We start from the raw sequence: 27167 nt of genomic DNA, 5'->3' as shown, positions 1-27167 counted from the left end.
GGGCTTTTTATATTCTACTTGTCTGTTAGTTATACAGTTTAAAGATAATTATGGTCTATAAAACCATCCTTTTGCCTTCCTAAAACCAGTAATATTTGTCTTCTTTATAGGATCAAGAAACTCCCAATCATATATCATAAAATTAAAGCAGGTCATTTAGAAAAATTTTGAAATGAATAATATGTATAAGAAATCCCATTTTTAGTCACCTGTATGTTAGATTAGCTATGTAGTGATAGGATGTGAAGGTGCAATGGTTTATTTAAATTGTTAGCAACTTGGCAGCCCCTGTAAAGACAGAAAGGCAAGGTATAAATTCTGTGTAAAAAACAAAATATTCGGAATGGAGAGACACTATCAATGAAACATTTTCAGTGCAATCCCACATTGTTATTAAACTTAGTTATTTCATTGGATTTAGACTGCAGTTAACTTTGCATAGGATTGCACTGCTCTAAACATTATGCCTAATAAAATGTAGATTGGGTTACTGACACCATGCTTTAACAGTTGGCAAAATATGACTTGGAGAGCAATCCTAAAAAGGTCTACTCTGAAATCTACTATGGTCTATTCAATAAGGCTTACTCCCAGGAAAGTGTTCTTAGGATTGCACTGTTATTTGTACATTTCATTTTTATCATGGCAGACAGACTCTAAAGCTATGATACACATATACATGTTCCTATATGTAGAAAAAACCACTAGTCTTTTTTCTTACTTGAAGGTATTTCATCAAGAAAGAAACCTAATGAAGGCATAACAATTAGATATACTTAATATAGAACAAGCTTGTCCAACCTGTGGCCCAAGGGCCACATGCAGCCCAGGACGACTTTGAATGTGGCCCTAACACAAACTCATAAACTTTTTAAAAACAGCACCTGGAACTGTGTGCTGCAGCAGCAGCAGATCCTGGGACTGAGGCTACATCTGGTTGTTTTTTCCGCTTGCTTGCTTTCCCCCCTACCACCAGTGAGGGCGCCAGAGCTGACTTAGAGCATGTGTGTGTGAGTGCTCTTCCTTTGCTCCCGGGCACTCTCCAGCTCTTCTTTCTTCCTGCTGTGGCCCCTCTGGATCTCCCACTCAGGACAAAGAGCCCTTGGCTGTGCTCTGGAGGTGTCAAGGGTAGCTGTGGGCCCCTCTCTGGGAAAGTTGGGGAGTAGCAGAGCCAGTCTCCCAAGCTCCTGGGTGGGTTTGTGGGGTGGGGTGGGAGTTTTCCCCATTGAGGGGCTGCTGGCCCCTCTCTGTGAAGGTTGGAGATTCCTCTTTCAGCTCTGGGACATCTGCAGCAGGACCTGGAAGCAGAAAGGACATTAAGGCCCTGTGTTTTTGGGAGGGATGGAATGATTTTTTAATTGATCCCCCCCGCCACCCCTTTCTGGTTATATGTGGTGGCGGATATCATAAAAATTATGCATAGATCTTTTTTAGCTCATCATCAGTTATCGTTAGGGTTTGTGTATTTTATGTGCGGCCCAAGACAATTCTTCTTCTTCAAATGTGGCCCAGGAAAGCCAAAAGGCTGGACACCCCTGATATAGAAGATATTCAATATAAGCAATATTTATTTCATGAAGTTTTTGGATAGAACATTCTACTTAAAAAGCTGGTATGTAGAAAGGGATAATTAGATACAGCTTATTCCTCAGTTAGTTCTCATCGTAAAACATCATTCACCTATACACAGAAAATGTTAAACACAAAATTAAAACTTTTAAGCAAAACGTCCAGTGTAAAAAGTCAACCAAGCTGCACATTTTTTGGCAGAATGCATACAAGGAGCTTAAAAACTCTGTACTTTTTAAATTCAGTTACAGCCTTTACATGACATTGTTGCTTGCACAAACATTACTGTCCCCAAAGAACAGCAACTTTCTACTTACTTTTCTCTCTACAAAATGAAGAGTATCTGAGACATAAAATAGTCCTAAAAATGTAATTTTAACATTGGGGTACTTTTCTTATCTCAGCCGATGTAAGGTGAAGGGATTTTTAAAATGCCCCATTAATTTTTTCAAAGGAGGAGAGGGATGGTGGTAGAGCATCTGTTTGGTAAGCAGAAGGTCCCAGGTTCAATCCCTGGCATCTCCAACTAAAAAGGGTCCAGGCAAATAGGCATGAAAAACCTCAGCTTGAGACCCTGGAGAGCTGCCGCCAGTCTGAGTACACAATACTGACTTTGAGGGACTGAGGGTCTGACTCAGTATAAGGCAGCTTCATATGTTCGTATGTTCAAAAATGATCCAGGGAACATAGTGAAGTGTTATAACTGTCTGTAGGTTGGTACAAACAGTGGGCTTCAATGAAAGCCTACTACACCACAGAAATATAGATATTACTAAGAGCAGAAGAATGACTCATATATACCCAAAAGATAGGAACATAAGAGAAGCCATGTTAGATCAGGCCAATGGCCCATCCAGTCCAACACTCTGTGTCACACAGTGGCAATTTTTTTATATATATATACACACAAACACACACTGTGGCTAATAGCCACTGATGGAGCTCTGCTCCGTATTTTTATCTAAACCCCTCTTGAAGGTGGCTATGCATGTGACCGCCACCACCTCCTGTTGGCAGTGAATTCCACATGTTAATCACCCTTTGGGTGAAGTACTTCCTTTTATCCGTTTTAACCTGTCTGCTCAGCAATTTCATCGAATGCCCACGAGTTCTTGTATTGTGAGAAAGGGAGAAAAGTACTTCTTTCTCTACTTTCTCCATCCCATGCATTATCTTGTAAACCTCTATCAAATCACCCCGCAGTCGACGTTTCTCCAAGCTAAAGAGTCCCAAGTGTTTCAACTTTTCTTCATAGGGAAAGTGTTCCAGCCCTTTAATCATTCTAGTTGCCCTTTTCTGGACTTTCTCCAATGCTATAATATCCTTTTTGAGGTGCGGCGACCAGAACTGCACATAGTACTCCAAATGAGACCGCACCATCGATTTATACAAGGGCATTATGATACTGGCTGATTTGTTTTCAATTCCCTTCCTAATAATTCCCAGCATGGCGTTGGCCTTTTTTATTGCAAACGCACACTGTCTTGACATTTTCAGTGAGTTATCTACCACAACCCCAAGATCTCTCTCTTGGTCAGTCTCTGTCAGTTCACACCCCATCAACTTGTATTTGTAGCTGGGATTCTTGGCCCCAATGTGCATTACTTTGCACTTGGCCACATTGAACCGCATCTGCCACGTTGACGCCCACTCACCCAGCCTCAACAGATCCCTTTGGAGTGTCTCACAATCCTCTCTGGTTCTCACCACCCTGAACAATTTAGTGTCATCCGCAAACTTGGCCACTTCACTGCTCACTCCCAACTCTAAATCATTTATGAACAAGTTAAAGAGCATGGGACCCAGTACCGAGCCCTGCGGCACCCCACTGCTTACCATCCTCCACTACGAAGACTGCCCATTTATACTCACTCTCTGCTTCCTATTACTCAGCCAGTTTTTGATCCACAAGAGGACCTGTCCTTTTACTCCATGACTCTCAAGCTTTCTAAGGAGCCTTTGATGAGGAACTTTATCAAAAGCTTTCTGGAAGTCAAGGTAAACAACATCTATTGGGTCTCCTTTGTCCACATGTTTGTTCACCCCCTCAAAGAAATGTAACAGGTTAGTGAGGCAAGATCTTCCCTTGCAGAACCCATGCTGAGTCTTCCTCAATAACCCGTGTCCATCAATGTGCCTACTCATTCTGTCCTTGATAATGCTTTCTACCAACTTACCGGGTATTGAAGTCAGACTGACTGGCCTGTAATTTCCCGGATCTCTTCTGGAACCCTTTTAAAAGATGGGGATGACATTTCCTACCTTCCAGTCCTCAGGAACGGAGGCAGATTTCAATGAAAGATTACAGATTTTTGTTAGAAGATCCACAAGTTCACCTTTGAGTTCTTTCAGAACTCTCGGATGTATGCCATCTGGACCCTGTGACTTATTAGCTTTTAATTTGTCTATCAGTTGTAGGACCTCCTCTTTTGTCACCTCAATCTGACTCAGGTCTTTCAACACCTCTTCCAAAATTAGTGGTTCTGGGGCGGGCAAAAAGTTCTCGTCTTCCACAGTGAAGATGGAGGCAAAAACTTCATTTAGCTTCTCAGCCATTTCCCTATCCTCCTTCAGTAATCCTTTTACCCCATGGTCATCCAAGGGCCCCACTGCCTCCCTGGCTGGTTTGCTGCTTCTAATATATTTGAAGAAATTTTTATTGTTGGTCTTATATGAACATATGAAGCTGCCTTATACTGAATCAGACCTTTGGTCCATCAAAGTCAGTATTGTCTTCTCAGACTGGCAGTGGCTCTCCAGGGTCTCAAGCTGAGGTTTTTCACACCTATTTGCCTGGACCCTTTTTTGGAGATGCCAGGGATTGAACCTGGGACCTTCTGCTTCCCAAGCAGATGCTCTACCACTGAGCCACCGTCCCTCCCCCACCGTCTTTATGTTTTTTGCAATATGCTCCTCATAGTCCCTTTTTACCTGCCTGATCACAGTCTTGCATTTGATTTGCCACAGCCTGTGTTCCCTTTTACTAATCTCACTTGGACTGGTTTTCCACCGCTTAAAGGAGTCCTTCTTACCTTTTACAGCTTCCATTACTTTGTTTGTTAACCATGCAGGCCTTTTCTTATGGCTGTTTGTGCCTTTCCTAACTTGTGGTATGTATTTTATCTGAGCTTCTAGGATTATAGTTTTAAATAGTCTCCAAGCTTCCCCAAGGGTTTTGACCGTATTTACCTTTCCTTTCAGTTTCCTCCTCACATGCCTCCTCATCTCAGTGTATTTATCCCTTTTAAAGTTAAACGTGGTTGTGGCGGTCTTTTTGGACAACTCCCTATTTATACAAACGGTGAAATCAATAACATTATGGCCACTGCTCCGAAGCGGTGCAATCACTTTTACATCTCTCACCAAGTCTTAGGCATTACTTAGGACCAAATCCAGGATCACCCCACCCCTGGTAGGTTCTGAGACCATCTGCTCCATAACACAGTCATTGAGAGCATCAAGAAACTCAATCTCTTTCTCTCGACCAAAACACATATTGACCCAATCAATCTGCGTGTAGTTAAAATCACCTATTATGACATAGTTTTTACGTTTAGCCGCTATCTTTAAGCCTTCCATCATATTATAATCGTCCTCTTTCTTTTGATTTGGTGGGCGATAACAAACTCCCATAGTTAAATTTGCTTTTGGGCCCTCTATTTCAACCCAAAGCATTTCTAAAAGTGAATCTAATTCTTTGACCTCAGTCTTACTGGACCATATATCCTCTCTGACATACAGAGCCACCCCACCTCCAACCCTTCCCTCCCTATCTTTCCGATATAACTTATATCCAGGAATCACCGTGTCCCACTGATTCTCCTCATTCCACCAAGTTTCTGAAATTCCCACAATGTCTATGTTTTCTCCCAACACTAAACATTCCAATTCACCAATTTTACTTTGAACACTTCTAGCATTTGCATACAAACATCTATAATTTCCCAGGCAAGCTAGGCCCGCCACCTTCCTCCTGCCGCCTCGAGACTCTGGCAGACAGTCCATACTGTTTGTCACCATCACAGTGGACAACTCTGCTCCATTACCCGGTAGAAAAATAGCAGCCAACCCTTCATCTCTTTGAGATGAGTCCTCCCGAACCAGAGACATTTCATCTCCTGTCAGCTTTCCCCCAAGATTTAGTTTAAAAACTGCTCTGCCACCTTTTTGATTTTAAGCGCCAGCAGCATGGTTCCATCCGGGGACAAGTGGAGACCGTCTCTTTTGTATAGCTCCCGCTTGTTCCAGAAAGCATCCCAGTGCCTAACAAACTTAAACCCTTCCTCCTTACACCATTGTCTCATCCACACATTGAGACTTCTAATTTGTGCCTGTCTCTCCTGCCCTGCACGTGGAACAGGTAGCACTTCTGAGAAGGCTACCTTGGAGGTCCTGGCCTTAAGTCTCCCGCCTAGCAGCCTAAATTTTTCCTCCAGGACCTCACAACTGCATTTCCCCACATCGTTGGTGCCAACATGCACCACGACCACAGGCTCCTCCCCAGCACTGTCTATCAGTCTATCTACTACACGCATAATGCCCGCTACCTTCGCACCAGGCAGGCAAGTCACCATACGGTCAGTATGCGGTTTCGCCATCCAGCTGTCTACTTGCCTAAGGATCGAATCACCAACTACCAAAACCCCCCTCTCCCCCTGCCCAGGGATGGTTCCTTGGCGCGAAAGGATTCCCACTCACCAACCGAAGAAGAGGTCCCTTCTGAGGGCGCATTCCCCTTATCCTCAGCACGGTGCCCTGTTCCCTCTCTACTCTCACGCTCTCTGGCAGCAATGGGGCTGCTACGTTCAGAGCGGGGCTCATCTAATACGCCCCCGAGAGTCTTCGCCAATTGCCTAACTGACCGTCTCTGCTTCTCCAGGGCAGTCACCTCGGCCTCAAGAGTACGAACTCGTTCCCTGAGGACCAGGAGCTCCTTGCATTGAGCACTCACCCAAGACTTCTGTCCATTGGGCAGATAGTCGTACATGTGACACCCAGTGCAAAACACGGGAAAGCCCCCAACCCCCTGCTGGCATTCTATCTTCATGATATATATATATATTTTAAAATATACAGTCCTCTTTAAATGCTGTTTGTTTAAGTGGCTCCCCTTCTGTAGGGTCAAGTTACCTTATTGGGAGAACAAGGAAATCAGGGATCTGGGTTCCTGGTCCTTAGGGAGCCCCCATGCGAAGAGCCACAGGCCAAGAGCCCTTTAGCTCTCGCCTTTGGCAAGGCGCAGCTTAAAATGCAAAGAGGCTGGAGCAGAGGCACTCTTCAGCAATCAGCAGCAATCACTCTCAATCTCTTTCTCCTTTAGCCCACTCAACCAAACAAAGAGCAAACAAAGACCAAACATACAGCAGTTCCCCAGCTATCACACCTCAGAATTTTAGGCAGCCCCACAAACCTCAGAATGAAGTCTTTCAAAACTCAGAAATTCTCAGCAACTTCTCCAGCTGTCTCAGCTACGAGAGCGGCTCTGCTCTGTTCCGCTCCTCTTAGACCTCTGTGAGATGTGCTCAGCCTTTGGCAAGGCGCAACTTAAAAAATGTGATTAATTTGAAGCAGGCTTTGGGTGCTGTGCAACACACTGACTTCTGCCACACAGGTTTTGTTTCATGACATTTTATTAAAAAGGTAAAGGTAGTCCCCTGTGCAAGCACCAGTCATTTCCGACTGGGATGACATTGCTTTCACGGCAGACTTTTTATGGGGTGGTTTGCCATTGCCTTCCCCAGTCATCTACACTCCCCCCCCCCCCCAAGCAAGCTGTGTACTGAGTACTGGGTACTCATTTTACCGTCCTCGGAAGGATGGAAGGCTGAGTCAGCCTGAGCTGGCTACCTGAAACCAGCTTCCATCGGGAACGAACTCAGGTCATGAGCAGAGAGTTCAGACTGCAGTTTTACCACTGCGCCACGGGGCTCTTGTTATTTTATTATGACATTTTATTACCCCAATATATACTGGAACTTCGCTGTGATAGAGAACACATCCCTAATAAACTCGCTGTGTTTTTTACACTTCTCTCAAGTAATGTTTTAACCTGGGGCCTGGAGATATCCTGGAATTACTATTCAGCTGCAGACCCCAGAGATCAGTTGCCCTGGAGAAAATGGCTATTCTGGAAGGCAGACTCTGTGGCATTATACCCTACTGAGGTCCCTCCCCAAACCTCATCCCCAAACTTAGTCCCCAGATCTCCAGAACTTTCCCAAGCTGGAGTTGGCAACCCTACTACACATACATAATATCACAAACAAGGTTGATAAAATTGTAGTTTGTGTTTAACATAAAACAGAATGCATTTTACAAATCAAGACAGTTAAGAAATGTTTGTCCAAAAAGATTAATACCACAATCTTCATCAGTTATAGCCTCCTATTGTTTACTGAAATCAAGGGTGCAACTCTCCTTAGAAATGCACCATTCAGTGTGGTGCTATAACACTGTCTAAAAGATACTGAACAATATCACATGGAATAATAAATAACCAATAAATTTAAAGTAATAATAAATATATAAGTAAATAAATAATTTTTTTCTTTACCTTTAAAATGTCAGCAGGCTCATCTTTAGCTGAAGCTATGTATAAATTTTGTCCACAAACTATTCCCTCTGCAAGGAAGTGCTTGAACAATAGATTGGAGTAGATACCATATGTATCTTCTTCTGTTGGGAAAAAGAATTAGATAGATTACCAAGAGAAACAAATTTGTTGGTGTGTAAGAAAGGAAGTCCCTGACCTGGATAGCCCAGGCTAGCACAATCTCATCAGATCTTGGAAGCTAGGCAGGAGATGGGATGAAGGATGGGAGACCACCAAGAAAGTCTAGGGCTGCTATGAAGATGGGGGTTGGCAAATCACCTCTGGACATTTCTTGCCTTGAAAACCTTATTGGGTCACTAAGTAGGCTGCAACTTGGCAGCAAAAAAGAGGAGGTGGGGTGGGACTAGAGACCACAAACAACTGCCAATACGGGACATCATAAATAGATCCCTCTCGGAGGGGTGCTTTCCATCATCCCTGAAAGAGGCTTTGGTCCGACCCCTCTTGAAAAAAAGTACAGCAGACCCGGCCGAATTGGCAAACTACCGGCCGGTCTCTAATTTACCGTTTTTAGGTAAAATAATAGAGAGGGCAGTGGCGTTGCAGTTGCAGAGCTTTCTGGATGACGCTTCCATCCTAGACCCTTGCCAGTCCGGCTTTCGCCCGGGTTATGGGACGGAGACAGTACTGGTCGCCCTGGTAGATGATCTCCAACGGCACCTGGATCGGGGCGGTGTGGTGGTGCTGATGCTGTTAGATCTGTCGGCCGCGTTCGACACGGTCGACCATCGGCTACTGACCCGCCGCCTCGCTGATATAGGGGTGAGGGGGTCTGCCTTACAATGGCTCTCCTCCTTCCTCGAGGATTGGGGACAAAGGGTGGCAATTGGGGGCGAGCGGTCCCGGAGGCGCACACTGTATTGTGGGGTGCCCCAGGGGGCAGTTCTCTCACCAATGTTATTCAATATCTATATGCGCCCTCTTGCCCAGATTGCCAGGAGATATGGACTTGGGTGCCATCAATATGCAGATGACACCCAACTCTATCTGCTGATGGACAGCCGGCCTGACTGCGTCCCTGAGAATTTAGACCGGGCCTTGCAGGATATGGCAACTTGGTTGAGGAGGAGCGGGCTGAAACTGAATCCAGCGAAGACAGAAGTCCTTTGACTGGGTCGGGGCGCTCGGGAAGGGGAAATACCTCTTCCGGTCATTGACGGGGTGCCGCTGAAAGCGGCGCACCGGGTTAGGAGTCTGGGAGTTTTACTGGAGCCTTCATTATCAATGGAGGCCCAGATTGCAGCCACTGCCAAGTCAGCATTTTTCCACCTAAGGCGGGCAAGGCAGTTGGCTCCCTTCCTAGAGCGCCAAGATCTGGCAACGGTACTTCACGCAATGGTCACCTCGAGATTGGATTACTGCAATGCCCTCTACATGGGGCTGCCTCTGTACCGAACCCGGAAGCTGCAGCTGGTGCAGAATGCAGCGGCTAGACTGTTGCTGGGGCTTCCTAAATGGGAGCACATACAGCCTGGACTGCGCGAGCTGCACTGGCTGCCAGTTATATACCGGGTTCATTACAAAGTGCTGGTCATTACCTTTAAAGCCCTATATGGTCGAGGACCTGTCTACCTTAGGGACCGTCTCTCCCCATATGAACCTCAGAGAGCACTGAGGTCAGCCGGAAAAAACTTGTTGACTACTCCCGGACCGAGAGAGGTGAAGCTGCAATGCACCTGTAACCGGGCCTTCTCCTCTGTAGCCCCGAACCTATGGAACCAACTTCCAGAGGAAATGCGGGCCCTGCGGGATCTTGAACAATTCCGCAGGGCCTGCAAGATCTTCCTCTTTCGACTGGCTTTCGCTGACGAAGAAAGAAATTGCTAATGATAACCGCCATCATAAAAGAACAAATAGCATTAGCACTTTTACTAATTAATTAATTAATTTTTAAACTTAATCAGAATTTTAATGTTTAAATGTCATTTGTTTTCTTTGCCTTTCTTTGTATAGTTGAAATTTAAATGATGCTGTTAGCCGCCCTGAGCCTGCTCCGGTGGGGAGGGCGGGATACAAATAAAATCATCTATCTATCTATCTATCTATCTATCTATCTATCTATCTATCTATCTATCTATCTATCCATCCATCCATCCATCCATCCATCCATCCATCCATCCATCCATCCATCCATCCATCCTGCTTCAAGTTCTGTGAAGACCTCAGTGAATAACATCAAACAGGTGGATGGAACCAAAATTAAGGACACGTTTCTGCCATAGGCTATATTTTTGCTTGATCAAGCTAGAGTTCCTGATATAGGGCAGCCTGAACAGTAGCATATTCTACATTACCACTGTCCAGATGCCAGTTTCATAACAACTTGCCATAACAGCAAAACCATGATTATACTATAATGACTTATATCCAGCAAGATCTACTCACAGAGCAAACTCCACAAAGACAGACTTCTCACTTCCATTAGCAGACAACTGACCCTCCAGAAATTTTATTTTGGGGGATGTGAACCCTTAGAAACAGCACAGGGGCAAATTGAGGGACTGCCATGTGTGTATATAGCAGGGGAATCTGCAGAAATTTTTGCCTCTTTTCTAGATGAAAGTTTCCATTAGTCTTTGAAATTGCAAAGGCAAATATAAGTTATTAGGACAGCAAAGAGGATCACAAAACATCTGGTATTAAACAGCTGTGAGTCAGAAGTCTAGGACCAATACAGAAGGTGCGTACTCACAGAGATATGAAAAAAACCTATCTTACTTCTCTGCTAAATGACAAACACACTCTTATCCTACACTTTGCTGTGCTGCTTCAATAGAGCACAGAATCAGGGTCTTGCTGACTGGTGAAAAGGGTTACCACATGTTACAGGGTGGCCTATCGCACCTTTATAGATTGTGTAAAGCCCAAAATTCATAAGCACTGGCTTTAGTAAAGATCATATTCAAAGGGAGACAGACAGACTGTGCAGAAATTTCTTTAAATTGAAGGAGAAAGGAAAGACTGAATTCTTCTGCATCCTTTAAGGTGTATAGGGACTTTGGCTTCAAGAACTCAACTGTAGGAGATATTAAATATTAAAGTATGACATAAGGGGATGTGAACATACACTTATGTTTTGGTGCTTTGCTTGGAGTTCAGAGATGTATGCTGCAGGCAACTTTAGTGAGGAAAATGAGTCACCAGATGTGACATGAAGTGCTGCAGGAGAAATGGATGTACCATTGCAACCAAACATTACAAGTAGAAAACTTTTAAATATGGTCCTAAACTAATGGGTTGTAGGAATGAAGGTATGCTTTTAATGAAATCAGTACTTTGATATTTGTCACCTGCTTGCTTGTTGGGGTGGGAGGCTGTGGCTTAATGGGAGAGCCTCTGCTTTTTATACAGAAGGTCTGAAGTTCATTCTCCAGTTCAAAAGGCAATACATGATGTGAAAGACCTCTATCTGACATCCTGGAGAGCTGCTGCTAGTCTAAGCAGACAATACTGAACTTGATGGAACAATGGGCTGATGCAGTTTTTACTAGAAACCCCTTCCCAGATGTGCGTTGTCTGTTCTGACTTCATATTGGCTAAATTTGCCTTGGTGGCCATTTTAGGAGCTAGCAATGTCATGCTTTTGAGAAGTAGAGGTCAAGATGGTCCTCAGGCTATGCTGATAAGTGGCTAAAACTTTGGATAGGATAATTCACTCATGGGACATCTGCATGCCTACCCACTGCCACAGGGACTTGCAAAGACAGGCACCCACCTGATCTAGGAATGTAATTTCATCAGGAAAAGCAAGTTTTCCTGGGTACAAAATCCAATTACTATCAAGCTGCCAGATGGGCTTATTTAAGATAAGATATAAACAATTAAAATTATTAAAATATCTAAAGGATTTGGATATTATATTATATACATATAATATATCAAATAATAATCCAACACTAAGGGAATAAATCAATTTCATGTTGAGTTCTGCTTTGCCCAAGAAGTCCAGACGAAAACCACGGGTGTATCATGCTAAACTCACCCTTCAGATTTAGCTTTTGCTCATATTTTCCTAGCTGCCAAGGCAAACAATAAGGCTTTATATGAAATGAGTGAGAATATCTGAGAGTAGATCGGTTTTCTGCTTCCAAGGAAGCGTTTAAGCCCTTCAAGAATGATGCAAGAAGTTTGATTCTAGGTTTGTGGAAAGATGGCAGGACAGAACATACTCTGGAAATGGGGCTTTGCACAAAGTAAAAAAAAATAAAAAAATTTTTGGAGTAGCAGCCATCAAATAAAGCTGTTTGCATGGCCTGAAATCAAACAGATGTAAAGACTATTGTGGATCCACAGGCAAGCGGAGAGGCAAAAGCCAGGAAGGGAAGGATAACACATATCTACATAATGCTGGAGTAATCCACAATCACAACTTTTTTTTATAACAACTACAGGAGCATTGGTGAGGAATGGGGGATGTATCCATGCACTGGCAATCTTCCTAGCCTGCCTGCTGGGTGGAACTGCACAGGATGGCAAACTTTGGGATCTCACACTGGTATAAACCACTGCATGGTTCTCTGCCACCTGGGAGTGAAGCCAGATGACAGTCCCTCAACTGGGCACATCTAATGGTTTTACCTCCAAGACCTCAAGGGAATCCCTAAAGTGCTTGGAGATGGACATACAGGCACTTCTTCCTCCTAAAGGATCCAGCCCCATTCCCTGAAATTCCCACCACTAAGATGTGATGAAAACATATATCAAATAATAATCCGACAGTAAGGCAATAATTCAATTTCACGTTGAGTTCTGCTTTGCCCAAGAAGTCCAGATGAAAACCACGGGTTTTTATTATTTCTTTGTTTCAAATTTATCTTCAACAGTGGTATGGCTTCAATTTGGATGCCAAAGAAGAACAATGGCAAGATACTGCCAAATCAGCCTTTTATCACCTTCGACTGATAAGGCAGTTGGTCCCCTACCTGGAGTAAGTTGACAAAACGTTCTCCACTGTACACTCAACCATGTGTAGTCTGGACCCGTGCCCATCCTGGCTAAAAAAAGCTGGTTGGGGAGAATTATGGGCTCCTTTGAGGGAAATTGTTAACAGGTCCCTATCTGAAGGGACCTTCCCTCAGTCTCTTAAGGAGGCAGTGGTCTGCACCCTCCTAAAGAAACCATCATTGGACCTGGCTGTATTGGCAAACTATCGGCTGGTGTCAAACTTACTGCAGTTACAGAGCTTTCTGGATGACGCTTTCATGCTTAACCTTTTTCTTTTTTTGTGGTTAAAACAATTTTATTGGTAACATATGGTAACAAATCTATTTCTTACATCTTAATAACTTCTTTTATCTACCCCATATATTACTTTTTACCCACCCCTCTCCCCATTACTTGACCCCCGCCAGTGTTATTTACTTAAAATGCTAATATTTAAAGGTACCCTTAACTATTAAAACAAAACCTTATATTCTTCTTTCTAAAACTTAATCATTATCAAAAATTGTCCAATGTCCTTTTATTTTCCATTCTTTTTCTACATATCTTCTAAACTTTTTCCACTCCGTCTTAAAAACTTCTAAATCATAGTCTCTTAATATTCTTGTTAATTTGTCCATTTCACTCCATGTCATAACTTTTATAATCCAATCCCATTTCTCTGGTATTTTTTCTTGCTTCCACAACTGCGCATATAATGTCCTAGCAGCTGAAAGCAAGTACCAAATTATAGTTCTATCTTCTTTTGGAAATTTTTCCATTTGTAATCCCAACAGAAAAGTCTCTGCAACTTTCTTAAATTCGTATCCCAAGATCTTAGAAATTTCTTGCTGAATCATCTGCCAATACTTTTTTGCCCTTTCACAAGTCCACCATATATGGTAGAAAAAACCTTCATGTTTTTTACATTTCCAACATCTATCTGGCATCTTATTGTTCATCTTTGCCAATTTTTTAGGAGTCATATACTATCTATACATCATTTTGAAACAGTTCTCTTTAATACTATGACACGTCGAAAGCTTCATAGAATTCTTCCACAAGTGTTCCCAAGTTTCCATCTGTACTCTTTAATACTACGACACGTCAAAAGCTTCATAGAATTCTTCCAAAAGTGTTCCCGTTTCCATCTGTATTTCTTTATTTACATTAATTGCCCATTTAATCATTTGAGATTTCACTACTTCATCCTCTGTAGACCATTTTAACAGTAATTTATATATTTTTGAAATTAATTTTTCATTATCTCCAAGCAGAACTTTTTCCATTTCTGTTTGTTCTTTTCTTATTCCTTCAGTTTTGATATCATTATCCACCAAACTCTTTATTTGTTGCATTTGGAACCAATCATATTTATTATTCAACTCTTCAGCAGTTTTCAGTTCTATTTTGCCAGTTTGAATTTTAATAATTGATTATATGACAACCACTTTTCTTCACCTATCTCAGCCGTTATTTTTATTACTTCAGCTGGCACTATCCATAACGGTCTTCTCTCATCCCCATATTTCTTGTATTTCATCCATGTATTTAGCAAATTATTTCTTATATAATGGTGAGAGAAAAAAAAAATCCATCTTCTTTTTTCCATAATACAAATACGCGTGCCAGCCAAATTTATTTCCGTGACCTTCCAGCACTAAGAGTTTTTTGTTTAACAGTGTTATCCATTCTTTTATACACACTAAACAATGCTTCCTGATATAATTTTAAATTCAGTAGTTGAAATCCACCTCTCTCTTTTGCATCTGTCAAAATTTTCATTTTGATCCTTGGTTTCTTCCCAGCCCACGCAAATTCTGAAATTTTTCTTCACCATTTATCAAATTGTTTTCTTTCTTTCACAATTGGAATAGTTTGAAACAAATACATTACTCTTGGTAGAATATTCATTTTAATTGCAGCTATTCTACCCAGCAATGACAAATTAAGTTTGTTCCATTTTAACATATCTTCATCCATTTTACGCCATAGCTTCTCATAATTATTTTTAAATAGACCAATATTCTTCATTGTTATCTCCACACCCAAATATTTTACCTTAATAATAATACAAACCAATTGCCCTTTCATCACACCCCCTCTAGCCTAGAAATAGCAGCTCTCCAGCAGCCCTGGCCCCACTCAATGCACAGCAGCCAAGAAGGTCAGAGCGCCTGCTCCGGCTGCAACGCCACTGAGGATGTTCTCCGCAGCTGAGAACGAAACGTCTGGAAGGAAAACTTTCTCCAGTAGAACACGGCACTTGAGCCCAAAAGATTCTACAAATGCTAATAATAATAAACTTTTATTTATATCCCGCCCTCCCCGCCAAAGCAGGCTCAGGGCGGCTAACAAGACATGGTAAGACCATGATACAATAAAACAATATGTAATATAATTAATAATTTAAAGAGTAAAACCAATAAAACAATATAACATTATAACATAAACAAATTGTGTATAAGATGGCACGATGATTATTGATGTTATCAGGAGTTCCATCTTAAAAAGCTAGCTGGAAGAGGACAGTTTTGCAGGCCCTATGGAATTGGTTAAAATCCCGCAGGGCCCGCACCTCTTCCGGCAGTTGATTCCACCATTGGGGGGCCTTCATAGAGAACGCCTGTTCTCTGGTAGTTTTTAGTTTGGTTTCTTTTGGCCCAGGGATTTCGAGAAGATTTTTTTAACTTGATCGTAGTGCTCTCTGGGGAACATATGGAGAGAGGCGGTCCCTAAGGTAGGCAGGTCCTCCACCTAACAGGGCTTTAAAGGTAATGACCAGCACCTTGTAACGGACCCGGTAAACAATTGGCAGCCAGTGCAACTCCCGCAGCCCAGGCTGTACATGTTCCCACCGAGGCAGTCCCAATAACAGCCTGGCTGCTGCATTTTGCACTAGCTGCAGTTTCCGGATTCGGTATAGGGGCAGCCTCATGTAGAGGGCATTACAGTAGTCTAACCTCAAGGTGACCGTTGCGTGGATCACTGTTGCCAGGTCGCTGCGCTCCAGGGAGGGGGCCAACTGCCTCGCCCTTCTAAGATGAAAAAAGGCGGACTTGGCAGTAGCTGTTATCTGGGCCTCCATTGTAAAGGAAGGCTCCAGTAAGACTCCCAAGCTCTTAACTCTGCGCACTGCTACTAGTTGCACCCCGTCAAAAACTGGGAGAGGGACCCCAATCTCTGAACCGCCGCAGCCCAGGCAAAGGATCTCTGTCTTCGCTGGATTCAATTTCAGCCCACTCAGCTTAATCCAGTATGCCACGGCTTGCAACACCCGGTTCAAATTTTCTGGGGCGTTGCCAGACCGGTCGCCCATCAATAGATAGAGCTGGGTATCATCAGCATACTGATGACAACCCAGCCCATATCTCCGTGCTATCTGGGCAAGGGGGCGCATGAAGATGTTAAATAGCATCGGAGAGAGAACTGCTCCCTGCGGCACCCCACAGTCAAGTGAGTGTCTCCGGGACAGCTCTCCTCCAATTGCCACCCTTTGTCCCCGACCCTCAAGGAAAGAGGAAAGCCATTGTAAAGCTGACCCCTGAATCCCTGTGTCGGCGAGGCGGTGGGTCAGCAGCCGGTGATCGACCATATCGAACGCAGCCGATAGGTCTAGCAACAGCAAAACCGCCATGCCGCCTAGATCCAGATGTCTCCGGATATCATCCATGAGAGCAACCAAGACTGTCTCTGCCCCGTGTCCCGAGTGGAAGCCAGACTGGAATGGATCTAAGGTGGAAGCGTCCTCCAGAAAACTCTGTAGCTGCAGCGCAACAGCCCTCTCAATGACTTTGCCCCAAAAGGGCAAATTTGAGACCGGCCGGTAATGTGCCAATTCGGTCGGGTCTGAGGTAGCCTTTTTTAGGAGAGGGCGGACCACTGCCTCTTTCAGAGGGGCAGGAAAATGGCCCTCTGAAAGAGATCTATTTATGATGTCCCGTATAGGACATCTTAGCTCTTCCAGGCAAGTAATTAATTGGAGGTGACTTCACAGCCTGTTAGTTTCTGTAATTCTTGTTGCTTATTTCTTTGCATATTTTTACATAGAAATTTTGATTTTTCTTTATTAATACAAAGTCCTGCCAACTCCCCATATTCTTGTATTTTGGCTAACAACAAAGGTGTGACTTGTATGGGGTTTTCATTTATAAACATTATATCATCTGCAAATGCTCTGTATTTGTAAGCAAATCCTTTTATTTTTAATCCTTCTATTTCTTTATCTTCTTGGATCTGCATCAGTAATATTTCTAGAGTCATTATAAACAACAATGGGGAAAGCGGACAACCTTGTCTTGTACCTTTGCTAATTATCATATCTTCTGTGAGATCTGCGTTTATACATAGCCTTGCACGTTGTTCAGTGTATATTGCTTTTATCATTCTTATAAAGCTTTCTCCCAACTCCATTTTCTCCATTACTGCAAACATAAAGTCCCAGTTTAAATTGTCAAATGCTTTCTCTGCATCCGCAAAGAATAATGCTACTTCCTTTTCTGGATGTCTTTCATAATATTCTACAATATTTACAACAGTTCTGATATTGTCTCTTATTTGCCTTTTTGGGAAGAAACTCCGCTTGATCTTCCTTTATAAAATTTATCAAATGTTGTTTAAGCCGTTTTGCCAAGATTCTTGTATATATTTTATAGTCATTATTTAATAGTGAAATTGGTCTATAATTTTTTACATTCATGACATCTCTATCTTCCTTTGGTATCAACGAAATAACAGCTTCCTTCCATGTGTTTGGTATTTTCCCTTTTATTCTTATCATGTTCATCAACTTCTGCAATTTCGGTGTTAACTCATCTTTAAAGGTTTTAAAATATTTAGCTGTATATCCATCTGGCCCAGGTGGCTTTCCATTTTTCATTGCATTAATTGCAGCTTCAATTTCTATTTTTTCAATTGGATCATTCAAAACTTTTTGCATATTTTCTGTTAAGGGTTCTATTTTTATCTTTTGTACATACTCATCCATCTTTTCTTTCTTTATGTTGACACCTTTAAACAACTTGGCATAATACTTAAAAAATTCTCTTTTTATTCCCTTTTGGCTAACCACCTCTCTTTGATGTACCACAATTTTATTAATAATTTTATTTTCTGTCTTTTTCTTCAATTGCCGAGCCAAATACTTTCCAGGTTTATTTGCTCTCTCAAACGATTTCTGCTACAGTCTTTTCAAATTCCATTCCAATTCTTTATTTAACAAATGTCTCATTTGCGTTTGTAATATTATAATTTCCCTTATAATTTTCTTTTTCCCTGGTCTTTTTCTCAACTCCCCTTCTTTTTTCTTTATTTCATTTTGAATGTCCAACTGTTTTTCTTTTGCTCTCTTATCTTTATTATTCAAGGTAACCAATATTCCTCTCATTACAGCTTTATAGGCATCCAGACCGTCTGAAATTCTATATCCCCTTTGTCATTCATTTGAAAAAAAGTTTTAGTTTCATTTTCTAGGTATGTCACTATTTCTTTATTCTGTAGTAAATCTTCATTCAATCTCCATCTTCTCAACTTCTTAGACAATTTTGTAATCCACATTATTGGGTTATGGTCAGCCCCAATTTTAGGTAAAATCTCTATTTTCCTTGTTATAAGACCTAAATCTTTAGTGCCCCACATGTCAATTCTAGAAAAAGTTTTATGTCTTGCTGAAAAAAAGGTATAGTCCCGCACTTCAGGGTTAAAGTTCCTCCATATGTCCTCCAAATTTTCTTGTTTGACCAAATCAAAAAAAGACTTTGGCAATTTTCCTTCGTTGTTATTATTTTTCTCCCCCAGAACTATCCAAAGAGTTCTTAATTGTTTCATTAAAGTCTCCCATTATCAAAACTTGGCCATAAGTCAGTTCATCAAACTGTTGTATAATGTCTTTAAAAAAGCATCCTTTGTACCATTAGGCGAATACAGTCCCAATAACAACTTTTTTTTGCATTTAATATTATTTCTACTGCTACAAATCTTCCATCTTTATCTTTAAACACTAATTTTGGCTCCAATTCTTGTTTAATATTAAAAATCACTCCCCTTTTCTTCTATTTAGCCAATGAAAAAAATTCTAACCCCAATTGTTTATTCCATAAAAATTTGTAATCCTTTTCTGTAATATGCACTTCTTGCAAACAAACTATATTACAGTTTTGCTTTTTAATCCACTGAAACGTTGCCCTTCTTTTTTGTGGTGAATTTAGTCCATTTACATTCCAAGACAATGATTTATAATCCATCATGGTGCAAATTCTTTATATGCTTCATAAAATCTACGCAGTTTCTGTGCATTTGTAATTGTGATTATTTTCCCCTGAAGTTCAAAGCTCAAACCTTCAGGTATTATCCACCTAAACCTCATTTCATTGTCCCGTAATTTTTCTGTCAGTTTTTTATATGTTCTTCTATCATTTATCACTTGTCTTGGCAACTCCTTCATAATTCTTACTCTGCTGCCTCCCACTATCAATGTCTTTTCAAAATTTTTATTCATGATCTTTCCCACCATTTCTTTTGTCATGTATCTTATGACAACATCTTTTGGTAAATTATTTTTCTTGACATAGAGTGAGTTCACTCTATACATGTAGTCATACATCTTTTTAGTCTCTTCAGGATCTTCCTCTAAAAATTCTGCAATTATTTTTATTATATATTCTTTCAAGTCACCATCTTCCTTTTCAGGTACTCCTCTCAGACATATCTGAGTCTCCATCAATTTGCAATCATGGATTGTCACTTTTTCTTGCATTTTCAACAAGGTGGAATCATGTACTTTCATTCTCCCTTCTACCTCCTGCACTTTCTTAGACGTTTCCTCTGTCTTCTTTCTGAGATCTTCCATATCTTTTTTAAACTCTTCAATAATTTCTTTCTTTGATGCAGTTATCATCTCCCTCATGCCTTTCATCATTCTGGACTCCATTGCCTGTAATTGATACTGCATTTTCTCCAATGAAGTAGCCCTTGTACGGGTTTGCTTGTGTTCTGACATTTAAAAACACCGAAAATTTTGATCTCACCAATTTCAAATTTAACTATCAGATTCAAAAGATTAGAGCTTGCTTTTTATAACAAGCCTAATTTCGCCATCCTCAGAGCTTCCCAGGCCGAGATATTAATTTTTAAAATTTTAAATCCTTCAAAATGGTGGTCGCGACTTTTTGCTTCTCTCTGCAACTTTTTTCCCTTTTTCTTTTAAAGGCTTTTAAAGTCCATTACAAACAATATGTCTAATAGTATTTATCTTCTTGTCATCATCTCAATTATTTCCAACAATTTTTAATGTCCTGAACACTTTAAAAACATTTTAATTTTGACCTCCAAGCAATGGCCGCCGATGTTTCTCAATGGTATTATAATCCTAGAGCAGGCTTTTCATTCGCTACTTCCTGCTTTACTTGCCACCAAATCTCGTTTTCACTGGTAAAGAGATCTCACGATGCTTGACGTACTTCCTGTGTTGATTGTATATGCTGCAGGTCTGTGACGATGGTGCTCTTTTTTCAAAACCGCAAGTAGACCAAACAATAAATTCCTTTCCACTTTTTAGCACTGTCCTTTAACCTTACAAAGTCCAAATTTCACCTCTTCCTCCCTTCTTCTTTCAAGCTTTCTAGATTTCCATTTCCCACCTTCTGAATGTATTATGTTTAACAGTAAATAGTCCCGGAATGAAAGATAGTAATCTGTACCTTTTCTGCCAATTATCCAGATGCACACCGGTCTTGTGTAGCTTTAGATGTTTAGCAAAGTCCAAGAAGGTTAGGATTCTGTCGAGCTTATGTCAAATAAATGACTCTTGAGAACTTCTGCAGATGATGAAAATGCAACTCTTCTCCGGAGACCCCTCAAAGCTTCAAAGGAGCCCCCCCCCGGGACTCCCTTTTAGCCAAGGTAAATCTCTTCAAAGTTTCCTGTGCATATCTTGGACTAATCTCTAACTGAGAAAAGTAGGAAGTAAGCATTAATTTGCCTTCCACTACCCCGAACAGAAGTTCCAGCCTGCTCCCGTTATGAGAAGCAGCTCAGCTCGGCATTTTCCTCCCCCGGAAGTCCCCCATGCTTAACCCTTTTCAATCCGGTTTTCATTCGAGTCATGAGACAGAGATGGTTCTGGTCGCCCACACAGATGACCTCCAGAGGCATCTGGATAGAGGCAGTTCAGCGATACTAATGCTTTTAGACCTGTCGGCTGCGTTCGACACGATTAACCATCAGTTACTGATCCACCGCCTCACTGACGCTGGGATACAGGGGTTGGCCTTACAGTGGCTTTCCTCCTTTCTCCAGGGTCGGGGACAAAGGGTGGCAATTGGGGAAGAGCTATCCCGATGGCACCTATTTGTGTGTGGTGTGCCACAAGGGGCGCTTCTCTCCCAGATGTTGTTTAACATCTACATGCACCACCTTGCCCAGAGGTTTGGGCTGGGATGTCATCAGTATGCAGATGACACCCAGCTCTATCTGCTGATGGGTGGACAATCCAACTCCTCCCCGGAAGATCTGACTATGGCATTACAAGCTGCGGCAGGGTGGCTCAGGCTGAGTAGACTGAAATTGAATCCAACGAAGACGGAGGTCCTGTATCTAAGTCATGGCAGTCCGGGAGCAGAGGTCTCACTACTGACCTTTGATGGAGCACAACTTACGTTGGCGCCTATGGTTAAAAGCTTAGGGGTGTTCTTGGACTCCTCTTTAACAATAGAGGCCTAGGTGCCAGACACAGCCAAATCAGACTTTTATCACCTTTGACTGATAAGGCTGTTGGTCCCCTACCTCAAACGTAATGACTTAGCAACAGTGATTCACGCCATGGTTACCTCAAGACTGGATTACTGTAATGCTCTCTACATGGGGTTGCCCTTGTCTTAAACCTGGAAGCTTCAACTAGTGAAGAATGCTGCAGCCAACCTGTTAATGGGCCTTGAGTGCAAACAAACAACTGTGGAAAGTCATGAAATACAATTCAATATCAATAAAATATTTCTACACAATTCAAAAAATGGCAACAGCAATGAATAATTAGAAAAAAATATTTATACAATCACTATTAGAAAAATATACAAAACACTACTCTCTACACTATCTCATTCACAACATCACTAATAAATCTTAGTAACAATTTATAAATCCAAGTCAATGTCCTTGTGCATGTCGTTACTCCAGTCGACTTCCAGAAAATTCGCCAGAATATCCCACCGCTCCCTTGAGGTGGATCCAAGTGCTAGTGCGTTCAGCAATCCTGTGGCCAATATCATCCTTCAGCATTGATAAATGATTCCATAAAGTATTAAATCAAATTGGGAGAGCCAGTTTGGTGTAGTGGTTAAGTGTGCAAACTCTTATCTGGGAGAAGCGGGTTTGATTCCCCACTCCTTCACTTGCACCTGCTGGCATGGCCTTGGGTCAGCCATAGCTGTGGCAGAGGTTGTCCTTGAAATGTTTAAGGCACCCTGAACCTGCTTTCGCAGGGAGGGCGGGACATAAATTGAATAAAATAAATAAATATTATTTCTTATTCAATTATAGATGGAATATCTAGAGCTGGATTGTCTCTCTGTAACTGCATCAGACTTGAACACCAGTCCAAAATATTGGTACTGGCCATAGGGACACATCTGTTCTTATCCGAAATAAAGTAAAAGTGCAGAATATTGTTGTAGCAAGTCTCTTTCTGCATCATCATAAAGTATTGCCAGCTGAGTAGACTGGTAGTGTCATTCTTTTGCTATCTTCAGAATCTAAGCATGACAACACATATAGGGACACTGAGTGAAGGCAGACCAAGTTTTCCCCTCTTAAGAGCCACCTGGGTACCTTTAGGCAGGGCTAAAATTCTTTTAAAAATATTCTGGATGGATTCCAATTTTGTGATCAGGTGATCAATTCAGCATCAAACTTCCACTCCATACAGAACTTGTGGGACAGCCTTATTCTGGTATAATTTCAGAGTAGGGTCTATCAAAAAATCTCCCTCTGTGCTATAAATTTTCAGACTAGCACCTGTGCTCCTTAAAACTTACTTTCAAATGAACCATCCAAGATAGAGTTTACCAAATGCCCCTGATAAGAATAAAAAAACAAGTCTTTTGGGGGCACCACACCCTAAACTGGTTATTAGACTAAAATATAGGCCCTGTCAGTAAGTTGCCTGGACATGTGAGATGCAAGATTAAACCAAGCGGTAAAATGCCTTGTTAGCAGTTAGTCATGGAAAGCCCCAAACTTTGTTAAAATTGCTATCGCTGCAATTAGCTATTTATTCCTCTCACCATTACTCATGGAAAAAGTCACAAATCTTATAATGCTATCTCTGCATTTTTTCTTCTCACTCAGCAAGTAATAATCATGTCGGACAAAGGGGGGCGGATGTCCATATAGGGTCATCAGCGTCGGTTACCAGCCAGATTGGAAGCCCACCGTCTAAAGCCTGATTGGCTAGAGGGATAGAGAGAGGGGGGCTATGCATCGGGATCTTTAAAAATGAGCTGTGCTGTAAACAGACCTCAGAGACCACACCTTTCTCAGGTGGTGCTCTCTCCATGCTTGCAAATGTGTATTCCAATAAACCTGCTTGTTGCTGCTGCTAAGAATTAATTTGTTTGGAGGTTTTCTTTATAGGAAGAAAACTGCCCATAACACCCCCCTTCCCCAAATGTAAAGGTACTATATTGCTCTATGGGGTGCCATCTATTGTCCACTTACATTTACAAGGCCTTTTTCTAAACTATCACTTTGGTCTTATCAATATTTAAGGCCACTTCTCTGCATAAATTGCCTATGTTTGCAGCACCTGCTTGAGGCCAATGCTTGTGAGAGTCACCAGAACAGTATTGTAGCAGGAGACCCCCGCCGATTGGTGGTAGAAGCAATAGACTAGGCCACAGGCAGATAGGAAAACAGCAGTTTATTGATTATGTGCATGGGCCAGATGGACTAACATTCCAAAAAGTCTGAGCCCCAATTTGAGGAAGAACACAAACTTTTATACTTCACATTATTGATTACAGTAAAAGATACAGTAAGAGATAATCTCACTTTCTATACATCATCATGAGTATCATTTTAATACGGGAACAGGGCATGGGCAAGGCTTGGCACTCTAGCAAATTCCATATATGGCATTATTATTTGCAAGTCCTAATACAATTTCCGTCTTGGTAAACATGTTTTTCATTGTGTCTTTGAGCTGCTCCAGGAGTTTCCGGGATGCATGTACTTAATACTGTGTTCCAGCAAGTGTTAGCAAATGTTTGTTCCCCTTTCAGCTGAAGCTATGTTCCTGCAAGCAAGTATAAGGATAACTTCCCTTTTCCATCTTTAACTGCGTAGCTAGCACTAACCAGGGGAGAAGGAGGAGAGCGATTTCCCTTTTCTGGCAGAAAGATTTCACACACCCTGATACATTTTAATATCTATTTATCCTAAGGCCCAGAAGCCTAATTTATTTGCGGCCTGCTATAGTATCAGCTTTTTACATTTTAATATCTATTTATGCCCAGGCCCAGAAGCCTAATTTATTTGTGGCCTGCTATAGTATCAGTGAAGAGCCCCATGGCGCAAAGTGGTAAAGCTGCAGTACTGCAGTTGGAGCCCTCTCCTCACGACCTGAGTTCAATTCCAGTGGAAGCTGGTTCAGGTAGCCAGCTCCAGGTTGACTCAGCCTTCCATCCTTCCGAGGTTGGTAAAATGAGTACCCAGCTTGTTGGGGGGAAAGTGTAGATGACTGGGGAAGGCAATGGCAAACCACCCCGTAAAAAGTCTGCTGTGAAAATGTTGTGAAAGCAACGTCATCCCAGAGTCGAAAACTACTGGTGCTTGCACAGGGGACTACCTTTACCTTTTTATAGTATCAGCATATAAAATCAATTGATATTTTACAGAAAGGTTACTAATGACATTTATTTACCATTAATTGTTTCATCAAGAACAGGAGCTATAAAAAAGAGTCCTGCTAGGTCACACCAAAGGTTCATTAGTTTCAGCACTCTGTTCTCAACAGTGATCATAAGCAGGGCATGAAGGAAAAAGTCCTCTCTGGCTATTTGCTCCTACAGCTTTTACTCAGAGCTATACAATTTCTAAACATGGAAGTTCCATTCAGGTATCATGATTTTTTTTTCCGTACAAAATTGTTATATAATTGTTAATTTCCTACATGAAAAAATGGGTTTGTGTGTGTGTGTGGTTCCAGGTTTTAAAGCACATATGGCAAGATCACAGGTACAGATAGTATTTTTATATAGGTGAAAAAAACACAGCTTGCTTCTACTAGTCTGTTCTCAAAGTAGTTTATAAGTATTGACTTAGTTTATTTTAGAGCAATGAGACTAATAAATCTGAAGCAAATTTGTAGCCAGGCGGCATTGCCTGCCTTTCTGGGAGCACTTCATGAGAAGTAAGGTCCCCAGTCTAGACTCAAGATGGAAGCTGCTTGTCAGAAAAGCAGGCCAAGTGAAACCAATTTCTGCAAAGGGCCAGAAAACAACGTTTTCACAGCAGACTTTTTACGGGGTGTCTGGGCTTGTTCTGATGACACAGCAATTACAACATAGGCATTCTCCTGGCCAGGCTCTTTCCCCCTCCCAAAGGAATGACTAGAACAATGGAGTCCTCAGGTAAAGTATGACTCATGATCTAATCACCGGCCAGCTGCTAATGGTCAGTCTTCCTACCTTCCTGCTACAACTCAGCCTCTTTTGTTTACATCTGTGCTAATGAAGACCATGCTGCAAAGCCTTATTGTTTTCTACTCTGACCCCTCCCTTAGAGTATTGAAACTAAATTAATGCCAGACATTTTCATCCCAGCCCATCCTGGCAGATCTGTAGAGTCATTCTCACTTTTTATTTTGAGCTTGTTTCAGGGTCCCAGGGAAAAACCAATCAGTGACCATTATGAGCCATCATAGCTCTGGAAGGGTCTCAACCCCTCTAAACTCTATTTAAACGTCACATCCTGGACCACAGAAATATTGCCCTTTTCAACAATCCCTAAAAATTGCTATTCCTCATCTCTATTTTTTCTAGATTTTGATTGTGTGTGTATTTTTATTTTATGGGTGATTGTATTTCTTGCATATTTTAACAGTAAACATTTTGAATTATTCAAATCTGGAATTATTTTCTGGCACTAGACCTCCATAGAATCCTAGAGTTGGAAGGGACCTCCAGGGTTATCTAGTCCAACCCCCTGCACAATGCAGGAAACTCACAAGTACCTCCCCCTAAATTCACAGGATCTTCATTGCTGTCAGATAGCCATCTAGCCTCTGTTTAAAAACCTCCACGGAAGGAGAGCCAGCCACCTCCTGAGGAAGTCTGTCCCACTGAGGAACCGCTCTAATGGTCAGGAAGTTTTTCCTAATGTTGAGCCAGAAACTCTTTTGATTTAATATTAACCCATTGGTTCTGGTCCTACCTTCTGGGGCCATAGAAAACAATTCCACACCATCCTCTATACGACAGCCCTTCAAGTACTTGAAGATGGTTATCATATCACCTCTCCGCCGCCTCCTCTCCAGGTTAAACATGCCCAGCTCCTTCAACCTTTCTTCACAGGACTTGGTCTCCAGACCCCTCACCATCTTTGTTGCCCTCATTTGGACCCATTCCACCTCGTCTATATCCTTCTTAAAATGTGGTGCCCAAAACTGAACACAATACTCCAGGTGAGCTCCTACTAGAGCAGAGTGAAGCAATACCATCACTTAATGTGATCTGGACACTATACTTCTGTTGATACAGCCCAAAATTGCATTTGCCTTTTTAGCCACTGCATCACACTGTTGACTCATGTTCAGCATATGATCCACTAAGACCCCTAGATCCTTTTCGCATGTACTACTGCTCCAAGTCTCCCCCATCCTATAACCATGCATTGGATTTTACCTACCTAAATGCAAAACTTTACATCCCTGTTAAAATTCATTTTATTGGTTTTAGCCCAGTTTTCCAGCCTGTCAAAATCATCCTGTAATCTGTCTTTGTCTTCTACTATATTTGCAACCCCTCCCAATTTAGTATCATCTGCAAATTTAATAAGCATTCCCTCTATCCCT

At 41.8% G+C, this 27167-nt stretch overlaps 1 protein-coding gene across 1 annotated transcript in view; it reads right to left on the bottom strand.

Moving 5' to 3' along the window:
- Window positions 1–27167, bottom strand: part of ELP4 (elongator acetyltransferase complex subunit 4) — a 419611-nt gene that overhangs the window by 362200 nt on the left and 30244 nt on the right. The window contains exon 3 of the mRNA XM_060262939.1: window positions 8123–8244. Coding sequence (XP_060118922.1) covers window positions 8123–8244 — 122 coding nt within the window. The remainder of the gene's footprint in view (window positions 1–8122; window positions 8245–27167) is intronic.

Source organism: Heteronotia binoei, chromosome 21 (assembly GCF_032191835.1).
Source record: "Heteronotia binoei isolate CCM8104 ecotype False Entrance Well chromosome 21, APGP_CSIRO_Hbin_v1, whole genome shotgun sequence".
In the NCBI taxonomy this organism is placed as follows: domain Eukaryota; kingdom Metazoa; phylum Chordata; class Lepidosauria; order Squamata; family Gekkonidae; genus Heteronotia; species Heteronotia binoei.
The sequence above is the reverse complement of the archived record's forward strand: the minus strand, read 5'-3'. Positions and strand labels throughout refer to the sequence as shown.